The sequence below is a fragment of the Vipera ursinii genome (genome assembly GCF_947247035.1).
Source record: "Vipera ursinii genome assembly, chromosome: 1".
Taxonomy (NCBI): domain Eukaryota; kingdom Metazoa; phylum Chordata; class Lepidosauria; order Squamata; family Viperidae; genus Vipera; species Vipera ursinii.
The window spans coordinates 270,224,624-270,239,447 of record NC_139512.1 but is presented as its reverse complement, the minus strand read 5'-3'; the positions used below and the strand labels follow the sequence as shown (position 1 = coordinate 270,239,447).

General features: G+C 39.7%; 1 protein-coding gene across 3 annotated transcripts in view; it reads right to left on the bottom strand.

Moving 5' to 3' along the window:
* Positions 1-5,251: 5,251 nt before the first annotated feature.
* Positions 5,252-14,824, bottom strand: part of PHACTR2 (phosphatase and actin regulator 2) — a 115,461-nt gene continuing 105,888 nt past the window's right edge. For all 3 annotated transcript variants that reach the window (XM_083368362.1, XM_083368364.1, XM_083368363.1), the window contains 5 exons: positions 14,729-14,784; positions 13,488-13,549; positions 12,302-12,439; positions 10,209-10,285; positions 5,252-5,487 (listed from right to left, as the gene is read on the bottom strand). In XM_083368362.1, the coding sequence (XP_083224488.1) occupies positions 5,472-5,487; positions 10,209-10,285; positions 12,302-12,439; positions 13,488-13,549; positions 14,729-14,784 (349 nt within the window). In that variant the 3' untranslated portion in view covers positions 5,252-5,471. The remainder of the gene's footprint in view (positions 5,488-10,208; positions 10,286-12,301; positions 12,440-13,487; positions 13,550-14,728; positions 14,785-14,824) is intronic.

Sequence of the window (14,824 nt, the reverse complement as noted above, 5' to 3'; positions counted from 1 at the left end):
TGTAGAATAACAAGAGTTGTAAGGGACCTTGGAGATCTTCTAGTCCAACCCACTGCTCAAGCATTGTTAGTCTATCCGGGGGTAGGCAACCTTGGCTCTTTTATGACTCGTGGACTTCAACTCCCAGAATTCCTGAGCCAGCCATGCTGGCTCAGGAATTCTGGGAGTTGAAGTCCTCGAGTCATAAAAGAGCCAAGGTTGCTACCCCGGGAACAAATGGCTGGCCAGTCTATGGAGCACCCACTACTTCTGAAGACGAGCCATTCCATTGATTAATTGTTCTCATCAACAGGAAATTTATAATTAATTTTAGGTTGAATCTCTCTAAAGCTTTCATCTGTTACTTCTTGTCCTGCCCTCAGGTGCTTTGGAGAATAGGTTGACTTCCTTGTCTCTGTGACAGTCTCTCAAATATTGGAAGACTGCTATCATTTTAACCCCAAGTCCTTCTCTTCTTTAGACTAGACATATCTGTTTCCTGCAACTCTTCATCCTATACTTTTTACCTCCAGTCCTCTATATCAGGGGTGTCAAACTGCCAGCCCGTGGGCTGGATGGGTCATGCTGAAACTGCACCCACCCCATTGCTGGCAATGGAAAAAAAGTTTTGATACCATGTGACTTGCGAGTTTGACACCCCCTGCTCTATATTTACCTTTGTTCCTCTTCTCTGTATTCAGTTTCTGAGTCTCAACATATTTTTTTGTATTGTGGTGAGCAATGCAGTATTTCAAGTGTGGCCTTACCAGTGCAGCATAAAGTGGTACTTCCATGTGATCCTGATGCTATCCCTCTGGGGGTGCAACCTAAGACTGCATTGGCTATTTGGGCAACTACATCACATTGCTGAATGAAATGATTGTTCACTAGGACTCCTAGGTCCCGCTCACAATTACTACTGTTAAGCCAGGTATCACTTGTTCAATAACTGTGTTTGGCTTTTCTTGCCTAAGTGTAAGATCTTATTTTTCTCATCACTGAATTGTATTTTATTGGCTAGGGCCCAATGCTCAAGTTTTGTCAAGATCCTTCTGGATCTTGAGCCTATCTTCTATCTAAAGTGTTGGCTATTTCCCCCCCCCCCCATGGTGTTATCTGCGAGTTTGATGAGTTCCCTTTCTATCCCTTCATCTAAATCATTTATAAAGATGTTGAAAACTTACTGGGCCTAAGACAGAAGCTTGTAGTATTCCACTGCATGCTTCCCTCCGTGTGGATGTAATTCTATCGAGTGTGATTGGTCAGCCAGTTATGAATCTATCTGGTGGTGATACTGTTTGTTCCATATTTTTCTATCTTACCAAGACGTAAGCTGTGGTCTACCTTGTCAAATGCCTCACTGAAGTCAAAATATACTATGTCCACAAATTTTGCTGGTCCACTAATTTAAGTTACTTTGTCAAAAAACGGAAAAAGGTTGTATGGCATGATTTTGTTTTGTTTTTGAATTTGACTGAACTAAAGTGATCTTTTTTATTTTTTTTAGTAAACTTACATGTCACTCATCTTGCCTGGAGGGTACTTACATGGCAGATACATCGCCTATCTGTGAAGAACTTCTAGTTAAAAGATACTTTAAAAAGTCAAACTATGAGTTTGAATATTTACAGGAGTTCCTTGCTTTATAATATTAACATCAAACTAGGTTGCTTATATATATTCCTGCTTTTAGACCAGACAAGATCTCAGACTGTATCTGTTTTCAAACATCACAATGTAAAAAGATGAAATAAAAGCAGTCAAAAAAAGAGGGCAGGCACCAATTCTTAATTTTTGATATTTATATCCAGTGGCGTAGCGTGGGGGGTGCAGGGGGGGGCCGGCTGCACCGGGCGCAACATCTGGGGGGGCGCGCTCGCACTCGCAGCTCTCTGCCCCTGCCTGGCTCACTCACTCTCTCTCACTGTAGTGCTGGCTTTGCGAATCCGATCCGAGCCGCCGGGTCGCCGCCCACTGTGGAGGGGGGGGTGCAAATTACTTGCCTTGCCCCGGGTGCTGACAACCCACGCTACGCCACTGTTTATATCACAACCAAAATTTGTTAAAATTGGATATTACAATTCAAAACAGTTTTGATACTCCTCCAATATTGCACAATAAAATATACGGCTAGTCTGTGGATGGTGCTGTATTAGCTATATTTTTGTATCTTATAAAAAAAGGAAAAATGGAGAATAACTCTTTCATTTGATTCCAATAGAAGAGACTATACATACTTCAGGGTTGAACTGCAGAGTGCTTGGTGCTCTCTAATATTGGATTAAGGAACAACTAGAGAAGACACATTAATACTATCAACAATATCTTCAACACAGTTGGATAATGAATATCTGCAAGCAAACATCCAAATTGAGAGAGCACCAAGGAATCTTTTCATTTAAGTTTGAGTCCTGGGACTATTAAAGATACCATATCTGAAATCATCTATAAAATCTGCAAACATCTGGATAATCACATGATGACAGTAGAAAGGCAGAATCATGGCAACAGTGGTTATCTAGATGTTTTTCTGCTCAAATAAAGTAGGCACATCCATATTTTTCTTGGCAACAGTGCAGAAAATAAATATGTTCTTCAAGATTGTTTTACTTCTAACATACAACCTTGGAATTATCTGGAAGTTTTCATCCAAATAAAAAACTATCCTGCTTAATGTCTGCACTCAAACAAAAACTGCCACATGCTGACCTTCCTTAAAAGTAACACAGGTAATCTGGAAGCCCCTCCCCTAATTATTTTATTTTATTCTTCTTAAGCCTAGTTCGAATCATTATTTTCTTATTACAAATAGTCCTGTTTGCTATATGAACTGCCTCTGTTGTGTTAATCAGTCACACTTAGGTTGCTTTAAAAAAAAATTAGAGCATGATGCTATATACATTTACACAGGCATATGGCTAGGCTCTCAATAAATTCAGTAGGTCTTATTTCTAAGTACATACATATAAAACAATTCTGATAACAATTTAATTTCTTAATTAAAAGAAAGGAATGAAAGTTCTGACGTTAAAAAATCATGACAGAGATCATTTATTGCTGAAAAAAATACATATTTTTTTATAATTAGGAACTAAACAGAACACATGGACAAAAATAAATGGTAGTATGTACAGACTTCAAAAAGGATAAATAATACACATATATTGTAATACTGCAGTACATGCCCTTGTGTATTTCAGGTCCTTAAGCCTTACCGTGTACATTAAAAGGATAAATAAGTGCTAATATAAGACATTTTTAGTGTAAACAATGTCATGGGCTTATAATAAGCCACATATTTTGGACCAACATAATAAAGCACTCCACCTTTTACTGTTATACTAATTGGATATTCACAAATACAGTTACAAGATAATATAAAAGTAGGCCATTTGCTCCACATAACCACACACAACAAAGGCTGTAAGTTTAAAGCCCCTTTTGTAGTTTTCTCATGGTCCTAAATGAAGATTTAATGTATGTCTAGAGCAGCAAGTCCCTTTCCTATTAAAGTGTGTCGTCAACTTGCTAAGCTAAGGCAATGGGCAAACCCTGAATCATTCCAAATGCTGCTAAACTGCAGCACTGAATACTTTTAGTCAATATCAAAAAATATTTCAAATTCTAGGTCAGGGGTAGGCAACCTCGGCTCTTTTATGACTCATGGACCTCAACTCCCAGAATTCCTGAGTCAGCATAACTGACTCAGGAATTCTGGGAGTTGAAGTCCATGAGTCATAAAAGAGCCGAGGTTGCCTCAGCGACAGTTGCAGGTGAGGGATCTTTCTATCATATGCTCTGCTTTGTCCCTTTGCTTGGGGAACAGAAAAACTTATTTCTTTTGGATATCCCTGTTGTTCCTCTTCTCCACAGCGGAAGGATAGATTGAACAAAAATGTGGGCAAGACTCCCATTCCCCAGGCTGACTGGTGTGATGGCAAAGAGGTAAAGGAAAGAGAAACAAAGCACTGTTATGGTAGGAATCCATCCATGTGCAGGTGGTGTGCTCAAGCAGGGAAGACTTGTGTCTGTTAAGAGTTTTGTTTGCAAATACAGTAAAACTTCAAACCAATTGGATTTGGTTCAGATGCAGCAAAAATCCACTTGCCATTGTACATATGTATATTGACATTTTTACTTGTGCGTAAACACCCATTTGCCTCTGAACAGCCATTTCAGTGCAAAGGACATCCTCTTCTATCCCATTAGTTTGTTACAAGGAAGATTTACTGCAGTCCCAAACATGGCAATGTAATGCCAATTTATTCTATATCAGGGGTGTCAGGCTCCCGGCCCAAGGGCTGAATGCGTCATGCCGAAACCGCGCCCATCCCATCGCCGGCAATGAGGAAAAAAGTTGCAATATATCGCAACACATCACGTGACATTGCGAGTTTGACACCCCTGTTCTATACGATTTGCCAGCCCCCTCCGCCCCAAAAACTCCTATCATGACCTTTCCTATTCTGATAGAAATGAATCCAGATTTCAGTATAAATCATCCTCTTGATCTTACATTGTTCTTACTGATTTAAGGACAAATTAAAATATCACTCAAACTATCAAAAGGGGGGGGGAAACGTTCATGTGTGTTCCATCTTTGTTGACTTTTATTTTGAGTTTGGCTTCAAAATCTGATTAACATTGTCTGATTAAGCAAGATTAAAGATGATCAGTTCTTTTCACAGTATTGTCTCACATTTTTCGTTTTCTAAAAATACTTTTCAATTGATTCATGATTACAGAGAATCCTTGGGGCTTCTTTTAAATTTATCAGATTAAAAAAAATAATTTGTGTTGCAATCCTAAATAATAAAGATACACTTAGCGGTTTTAACATTGTACAACTATGCTCAAAACTGCAACTCCCAATGGACATTTGGAATTCATAATCATACAATCATAAACATAACTGTGAATTGTACCAATTACTGCCAAATTCACTGATATTACGTCAAATTACTGTACTATTTATGAGAAGTAGAGTTGGCAATTCTCCAAAAAAAAAACATTCTGGAAAACAGAAAGAGAATTGTTCACATTCCTAATTTTTTATCTTGTTGCAGTAATCCAGTCTTTTAATATAGTATAAACTTACTTCCATGAAGAAGAAAATTTTTATTTTAAGTGTATCAGTTGGCCCACAAATAGTTCAGCTATGTCTGTTCCCATCCTATTTGAAAGTGGACTGTGCTTCCTTCTTGTCAATAGTCATTTTCAGTTCACCCCAGTCAACTGTTAGTAAGGAAAAAACAGTAAGATTTTTTTATTCAAAGAAAATAATAAGCATTCATATTACATGGCCATTTTTATATTCTTTTCTGTATCTCTTCTAGTGGTCTCTTTCTGTTAAATATGAGGATCCACGATATAGAGTAACTTCAGGTTTTAAGGTGCTGCAGACATTTCAGTTGTGATGTACTCTGGGCTTCAAGATGGAAGACTTTCCTCAGGAAAGATAGCTGTGCTCAACAACAGAGTATTTTCAACACTTAAGGACGATGAAACCTGAAGGTGAGAAATAAAATTTATTGTTTTGACTTTTTTCTCATTCTCCTCAAGGTACAAGAAAAGATCAGAACAATTGTAAAGTTCAAATATTCAAATTCCAAAAGCTAAAACACCCGCATAATAATCATACCATCCGTATTTCAAAAGCATATTCAAATCTGACTAACATTGCTGCTAAATTTTTAAATATTAATGAATACATTTGTTTACTTCTTGGTTAGTTGTGTGCTATGCTATCACGAATAATAATTTAATAACCTTAAAATGAGTTATCTTGAAAGGTTTAGAAAGACAAAAAGCTTCCAAACTAGTAATGAACCGAGATCCCATGGACAAAAAAAAAGTATTGATGGGAACCCTTTGTTTAGACACTGTTTCACATAGTTGGGCATTGCTGTTCAATTTAAGAACAGTATATCGCCCTCTTATTATTTCATTTGATTCAGAGATGGGAGAACTAATAGAACAAAATCTTGCATCACTGAATGCATGTAGAGGAACAAGGATTTTAGCTGTTGATCATGTCTGAAGCCACTTATAGAAAAGCACATCATTTGTGCCTCTATAAATTTCAAATTTACGGGCCATCATTATAAGAGATTCTTGTCTGTTTCTTATTATTTATTTATTTATTTATTAAATTTTTATACCGCCCTTCTCCCGAAGTACTCAGGGCGGTGTACAAGGCAATAAATATCAAAATATAAATACAAAAGTTAAAAAGAAGTTAAAAAGGATTAAATAATTATGCCCAATATAATACAATAATAAAACTGTGTTAAAACTAAATCCAACCCCAAACCCATCAGACCAGGCCAGATTGTTCAAATAGATAGGTTTTTAAATTGCGCCGGAAGGAGCGAAGGTCGGGGGCCATCCGGAGCTCAACCGGCAAGCGGTTCCATAGGTCTGGTGCGCCCACAGAGAACGCCCTCCCCCCTGGGGGCCACGAATCGACATTCTCTGATCGGAGGCACCCTGAGGAGGCCCACTCTGTGGGAGCGCACTGGACGGAGGGAAGTTGATGCCAGCAGCAGGTGCTGCCGTAGGTAATCCGGACCCATGCCATGTAGGGCTTTATAGGTCATTACCAGCACCTTGAATCTCACCTGGAGGGCAACTGGCAGCCAATGCAGCTCGCGGAGCAGAGGTGTAACATGGGAGTATCGGGAGACCCCCAACACAACTCGCGCGGCTGCATTCTGCACCAGTTGAAGCCTCCGAGTGGTCCTCAAGGGCAGCCCCATGTAGAGAGCGTTGCAGTAGTCCAAACGAGAGGTCACGAGCGCATGAGTGACTGTATGCAAGGCATCCCGGTCTAGATAGGGCCACAACTGGCGCACCAGGCGAACCTGGGCGAAGGCCCCCCTAGTCACAGCTCCTATATGATCTTCTAAGGAGAGCTGTGAGTCTAGAAGGACCCCCAAGTTGTGAGCCCGATCTATGGGGGGTAATAACTCACCCCCCATATTAAGAGATGGAAAATTCTGCGTTTCCCGAGATGCCAACACGCACAGCCACTCAGTCTTGTCAGGGTTGAGCTGAAGCCTGTTCCTCCCCATCCAGATCCGGACTGCCTCCAGGCAATGGGACATCACGTCAAGGGCATCACTGGGGTGGTTTGGGGTTGAAATAAAAAGCTGGGTATCATCAGCGTACTGATGATAACCAACTCCAAAACCACGAATGATCTCACCCAGAGGCTTCATGTAGATGTTGAACAGGAGAGGCGAGAGGACCGATCCCTGAGGAACTCCACAAACAAGGGGCCTCAAGGTCGACCTCTGCCATCCTGCCAACACCGACTGCGAACACCCCAGAAGGTAGGAGGAGAACCACTGAAGAACTGTGCCTCCCACTCCCAACCCCCTGAGGTGCCGCAGCAGGATACCATGGTCGATGGTATCGAAAGCCGCTGAGAGGTCTAATAGGACTAGGACAGAGGAACAACCCCTGTCCCGAGCCTGCCAGAGATCATTCACCAGCGCGACCAATGCCGTCTCCGTGCTGTACCCGGGCCTGAAACCCGATTGGTACGGGTCTAGATAATCAGCTTCCTCCAAGAACAGAGGGAGCTGATGCGCCACCACGCTCTCAACAACCTTCGCAAGAAAGCGAAGGTTGGAGACCGGACGAAACTTCTTGTTATTATGTTTGCAATAATTTGAAACTGTACGCACATATTGAACTAAGTACCAGATTACTATAACCTTAGCTTAAGAATTGAACATCTGAACCAATAATGCAATAGTTTGAGAACTATTTTTGGACAACATAAAGACAGAAGTAAATAATCTGAGTAAAATACAATCCCTACTCTGTCAAAATCAGAAATTGAGTCACAATATTGATTGCAGAAAAAAACAGGCTGACGCAACTATAATATATACCACCATCACAAGTTCCAGCAATATGCAGAAGTAGTCATTTGATACAAAAGTGAAAAAGAAGAGACACATAATACTCTAGTCTGGACAGCAATGTATTTACCACAGGTCCAGAGCAATGACTGCATTGCTATATATTGAGAAATCACCAGAATGGGAGTGCAGCTGATAAGGATTATAGCAACTCAGTATTATCCACTTGCCTTCTCACACTGAATACTGTTGATACTATATACTACATGGCATGGGTCCGGAGTACCTTAGGGATCACCTGCTGCCGGCATCAACTTCCCTCCGCCCTGTGCGTTCCCACAGAGAGGGCCTCCTCAGGGTGCCACCAGTCAGAGAATGTCGCCTGGTGGCCCCCAGGGGGAGGTCCTTCTCTGTGGGCGCGCCGGAATTGTGGAACCGTTTGCCGGTTGAGCTCCGGATGGCGCCCGACCTTCGCTCCTTCCGATGCGATCTGAAGACCTACTTGTTCGAACAAGCCGGCCTGGCCTGATGGGTGATGGGTGTAGATTTTAATATCGTTTTAATGTATTTTAATTTATTGTTCTTAGCTTCTGGGCACCTGTTTAATCTTTTTTAATGTTTGTATTCTTGTATTTTTATATGTTTGCCCTGTTCACCGCCCTGAGTCCTTCGGGAGAAGGGCGGTATACAAATAAAATTATTATTATTATTATTATTATTATTATTATTATTATTATTATTATTATTATTATTATTATTATTATTATTAATTATATTCATTTATAGACAATAAGCTCTTTAGAGCTCTGAAGATTCCACGCAAGGCTGAATGCGCAGCCCATATATGCACAAATACACACTGACATATACATATCCAAACCCCACTCCTAAACTGTGCTGAGGAAGATTAGTATTTGAAAGTTCTTTTCCAGCACACTCTCTTTCCTAGCACAATTATACTCCTGCCAGTCTACCAATCAACCAAATGATGAATCACAAGAGTGTAAATTGGCTAGTCTAAAGAAAAGAAGAAATAGGGGAGACATGATAGCAGTGTTCCAGTATTTGAGGGGCTGTTTGAAAGAAGGGGGTCACGTTTTTCTCCAAAGCACCAGAGGGCAGGACAAGAAACAATTTGGAAACTGATCCAAGAGAGAAGCAACCTGGAATTAAGGAGAAAGTTCCTAACAGTGAGGACAATTAACCAGAGGAACAGCTTGCCTCCAGAAATCGTGGGCACTCCATCACTGGAGATTTTTAAGAAGAGGCTAGACAGTCACTTGATGGTATAGGTTCTCCTGCTTGAGCAGGCGGCTGGACTAGAAGACCTCCAAGGTCCCTTCCAGCTCTATTCTATTCTAAAAAAAGAAAGTGTAAGAGAATAGTCATTTCTGTGCACTTGTGATAGGAAGAACAGTAGTGTGGATTCAAGGGGATAGGGGATGAATTTGTATAAAAGAGTAACAGGCTCCCACAATGGACTACAGAAGGAGAAATGCATTATCTTAGCATTATCTTGCTAAGATGCTGAATTCATAGGAATAAAATGGTTAACTTTTTGCTGCAGCTAAAAATTTCTGGAAGTTCTGTTTTTCCCTAATCCAAATAAAGTCCACAAAACCAGTGCATGCGTAGCCAAGGAATTGTGGATAGATTCCTAAGTTAATGTTTTTAAAAATCTTGCTTTCATATGTCCCAATAAAAGAGCAAACAAATCGGTTAGAATACTGTTTATTAAAAGAAAAAACCCCTATGTTTCTTAACAAAATTAGTTTTCTTGATTGATCAAACAGTTGCTCAGCATTTATATTGCCAGACCAAAGGCACAACCAGAAGGTATTTTTAGCTATATCACTACCAATTTTAAGATGTCAGCATTTGGACATAAGACCAGTACTTTAAGTGAAGGGTAGATGATGTGCAAGTGAATCATTTGTTCTCAGAAGTACATGTCATTTAGTAGCCACCACTGACAGCTCAGTTGGGGCTTATGATGTCTCCACTTTTGCCAACTGCCAAGACTTCAGAGAAAGAAAATTATTCAGTATCTGGCAAGCTAACAGTCACGATGTCAACAGACTGTGTTTAAGAAGGGGCGGTAGAGCGTATGTGTATTAATCAACCTATTGAGATGCTTCTGCATAAAATAAAATACTATTTCAAGTTTAGGAAGCAATCTATCACAAATTAATGAGTTCTTATTCATTCTTATTTTCAATAAACGGTAAACTAAGAATCCAATGTTTTTTCCTCAATTTACTGAGAAAAGTTATCTCTTCAGCACAATGCATGATCTGAAGAGTTCAGGAGTAATCTGTTTTAAAAGAGTTTGCTGTCTGTACCTGAATGGTTTCTTACCTTGTAAACTGTCTACTTTCTTCATGTACTTCCATTTCTGTGCTTTTGAATTCGTTTAATTCTTTCCGTATTGCTGCCTGATGAAAGAAAACACAAAATGTGAACTCAGATTGCTTTAAATCACGGGTTCCCAACCAGTGGTCAATCTCAAAAAAAGGCAAAATACATTTTGTGAGCCAAATTTCATAATCCCTAACCACTGGCTAAATTTCTAAGGATTTATGGGCGCTAGTCAAAAGCTCTGAAGGATAATAGTTTGCATCCCCTAATACTTACTCTTGTTAGCATCTGTTGCATTTAACTTGCTTTTTCTCTTCTTATTTCATGAAGTTTTATTTGTTTGTTCAATTTATATATACGATTTGATATTTACTCTATATTTAGTAAAGCTGAATATTTTACTATGTGAAATTGGACAGTGTAGTGTTTCAAGCTTAATTAAAAAGCAACACTCAAAACTTACCCATAAAATGTATCAAGAGAAACCTACTACTCAAAATAAGAAGGGGGTCCGTAAACTTACTCTGAGTTTCAAATCTATCAAACCATTGCTGAGGAATAATCCAGAGTTATTTCATATATCATTCTGGTACAATTTCCTTTTCAATTAAAATAGGTCTAAAATATCTGTCTACATCTCTCAAAAGAACAAACTGCTTCTAGAACTTCAGCATCTTCTATTCTAGGGAGATACATAAAACAGACGACTGGAAACAATAAACAAAACACAAGATACATTAAAGCATAATGTTATAGGCATTAAAAAAACCTATTTTTTATTTTTAGTAAAATGGAGCAGGCTGCCTCTCAATAGCCTGCCGTGTAATAGAGCAGGAAGAACCACAACCGTCCCTGTCTTCAACCAGCCGCCCGCTAACTCGCCGAGGTCCCACGTGGCCTGATGCATCCCAGCACGCTGGTTTCCCTACCCCCCCCCCCGTCCTGGCCCTCCCGGCCTCACATGCTCTCCTTTTCCGGGGACAGCTTCAGCAAAAAAGGTGTTGCATGGGTCTGATCGAGGGTGGGAGGCGGGACATTTCTGCCATGCATCAATCGGTTCTCCGAACTCAAAATAAATTAGCAAACCCCACCGCTGTACCCATCCCTGTGGTCTGCCTAATTCCTGCTTTCCATCCTGGAATTGCTGGAATGGTGCATGCTCCCAACCCTCAAGCAAGGCTGGGCCAGGGCTTCCCAGTGGTTGGCCCTTCATGGAGGGGTGCTTCACCCTATGCCATTGAAATTCCTGTGTATTTAAGAGCAAAGATAGGGGGAGATCCTGGAGGTCATAAGGCGGGGGGGGGGGGCAATTGCAAGGTGCCTGAATTTTCCCCATGTAACTGCGGTAGTGATACAACAGCTGTAACTTCAGGCCCAGGTTGTAAGTCCCTTCACTCAGCACCATTGTAATTGTTGAACAATCACTGAAATGAGCAGTTGTCAAACACGGACTATCTATATCAGGGGTGTCAAACTCAATTTCATTGAGGGCCGCATCAGCATTGTGGTTGCCCTCAGGGGGCTGGGTGGGTGTGGCCTGGGTGGGCGTGGCTAAAGTGCGTATGGCCTACTGGGTGGGTGTGGCCAGCTCTACATCGTTCACATCAAGGGTGCCTATGGGGGCCTGGGCAGGAGTGGGACAGATCTGAGGGTCTCTGGCAGAAGGAGGGTCTCTGGGCCAGGGCCAAGGCAGTGGGGGCCGTTCCCTCACTGTTTCCAGGATGGCTTCGCGGGCCGCATGAAACCACTTCGCGGGCCGGATCTGGCCCCCGGGCCTTGTGTTTGACATGTCTGATCTATATTCTAACATTCCACAAATATTAGGATATGAAAAATAATTACTCAGTGGCAAGGAAGCTGGATTTCGTGCACTGTTTCTTCTGGACTGAACTTTAAAATTTATTTTAAAATAGTTCTAGAACAATCACATTAAAAGAAAGCATGTTTGGAGGTGCATGAAATCTTAAAGAAGAATTATTTTGAGATACAGAAAGACAATGTATTTAATATTTCAGCCATTCATTCATTCATTCACTCACTCACTCACTCAATCACTTATATTCACTGATGCATGCAAGATTTATGCCTCTTACCTTGTCTGCAGGTGTTAATCTTGCCCAGGGTTTATCAGCACGTCGATCATAATCTGGTGAATCTGTTACTTCCACATATTCATTAAATCGTAAGATTCTTCGTGCCTGAAGTTCAGCCACTGTTGGTCTCAAACTAAGCTGCAAGGAAGCAAATTTAATAAACTCTCTCCCAAAGAATCTGGAGGTTAGGCTTAACCTAATACAAACACCATTGAAAACAGGGCATAGAATAAAAAAAAATTAAAAGCAAAGTTTAAATCCTTTTGATGAAGGAAATTCACTGATAAAAGCATCATAGCTTCTGCTCAATTTCAGGACAGTCTTGTGTTGTAAAAAATCACTAGAATTTAGTCAAGTCTTGTTTCTTAGGTCAAATCAATGGACTCAAGACACCACACCTTCTTGAGCAAAGAATTCCACACATTAACTTCATTTTATTTATCTGGATAATGTTGATACCAAAGTTACAACTTCAGCACATACTTATATTCCATTTGGCCTTCTGCAATGATCTTCCAGCTGGGACTCAGGATTTTCTTAATCGAGGTCATCTGAGTTTCATGTATAACTGTAACACCATAGTCAAATCTCTTTTTAATGTCCATCTATTGTCAGGTGAACGTACCAATGTACCCTGCCCCATTTATATTTTCATCTTAATGTAATTTTTCATGCCATTTGTGAAAGTACTGTTGTTGAAATTCCTAATTATGAATTTGATCTCTGAGCAAGATCTTTAACTCTGAAGCTGCACTTCCTCCTTGAACTCATTATTTACATAACAGCTGTTCCAACATTTGATGACAGTTTCACAATCATTCCCTCTCCAGATTAAATGTCTCATCCAACTCGTTCAATCTTTCCTCAGAGAACAAAATTTCCAGGGCCTTCTCCAACATTTATCAGCTGGCGATGCAAAGGATGTATATGTGGTACCTGTATGGAAGAAGATCTCATGCTGGCAGGAAAAATGCTATCGACCTGACCTGATATTGGGCAAATGTCATTTAGATTTAATCCTATTTACTTTACATACTTTTTACACGTGCTAAATTTCTATTACCTATTTTATACCTATTTTATTTGCTCAGTGTTGAATGTTACACGTCTATAATTTGTAGGTGTTTCTGACATGAATAAAGAAAGAATACGTGTTGATGTATGTTGAACAAAACATTTAATTTACCTTTCGGCTGAGACTGCGCTTCAGTTCTCTTTTAGCTTCTTGTTCTTCTTCCTCATTCTTTTCTATTTAAAGATGAAAGAAGAAATATAGGCATAGTTAAGTCGTGATAAATAGGTAACCAATTTATTACACTGTAGGAAAATAATCATCATTAATATTTTAAATTCATTCCAAGTTGCATTTTCTTTTCTTTATTAAACTAGTATTTCTCTTGTCATTTCTATGATTAATCATAGGATAAGGAACAGAAAATAGACAGCCTCCATTAATTTCTATTCCTAAGATTCAAATAGAGAGTTGAAATCTACAAGTCTTAAAGTTGCCAAGTTTGAAGACCCCTGGTCTATGTCATTTTCATACTGCTCAGGCCTTCAGATAACCCATCTGTTTCTTCACAGTGACGCTGAGATAAAAGAGGTAATGCTGGCATTTTATGCCAAGTGTTTCTCCAATCTACATGGGAGGATCTTCACCAGTCTACATCTGCTTTTGACGTTCAGTTTTGTGCTCTAATATAATCCAGGAAATTAAACCTGAACATTCCACCATATCCTGTGGGGATTTATATAGCTGGGTTACAATGCATGTTTGCTAAGGAAACAAAAAAATCCAAAAACAAACGAAGCTCTACTCTACTGGAATGTCACAGAAAGCTATTCTATCTGATAGTTGTTCAAACAATGATAATCTTTATTCTCAACTGGCACAAATAGCTACATTATGTTTCTAGAAAGCCAATTTTGGCAAGATAGCACACTTACTGCCCTAAGACTCCATACCTGCAATTTGCTAAATAAACGGTGTCTATACACTGTAAAAGGGTAAACATATTTAATGTATTTACTGTGCACAATACATACACACAATCAGAATGCTCAATTCAAACCACTGGGCATGGTAGAATAAATTGATTCATAATTTAGCTGTAGATACTAAGATTTTTAGATCTAACTTTCACGTTAGGATCTGTTATTTCCAAAATGTTATTGTTTCCCTGTTTACTGTCTGAGGGCCACTGCAGTCCTGCCTTGGCACCAAATGGCAGGGCAAACTTTGGTGGAAGTGCAACTGCAAATTGTACATTCATACTCTCCAATTTTTTAAAAAAATATATTCAGTTCATATTTAGCAAAAAAAACCTTGCAGAATTATTCACATTCATAAAACCAGGATGTGTGACCACTCTCAAAATGTAACATTATTGGCATTGCAGAATTAGATGCATTGTTTTAAAGGCTTACGTTTTAGGATGTTTCTTTGTTCTAGTTCTTCAGAGGTGGGCCTTTGACTAAGCCTTCTGCAAAAAGGAAGACATATTTTCTCACACATATTTTCTC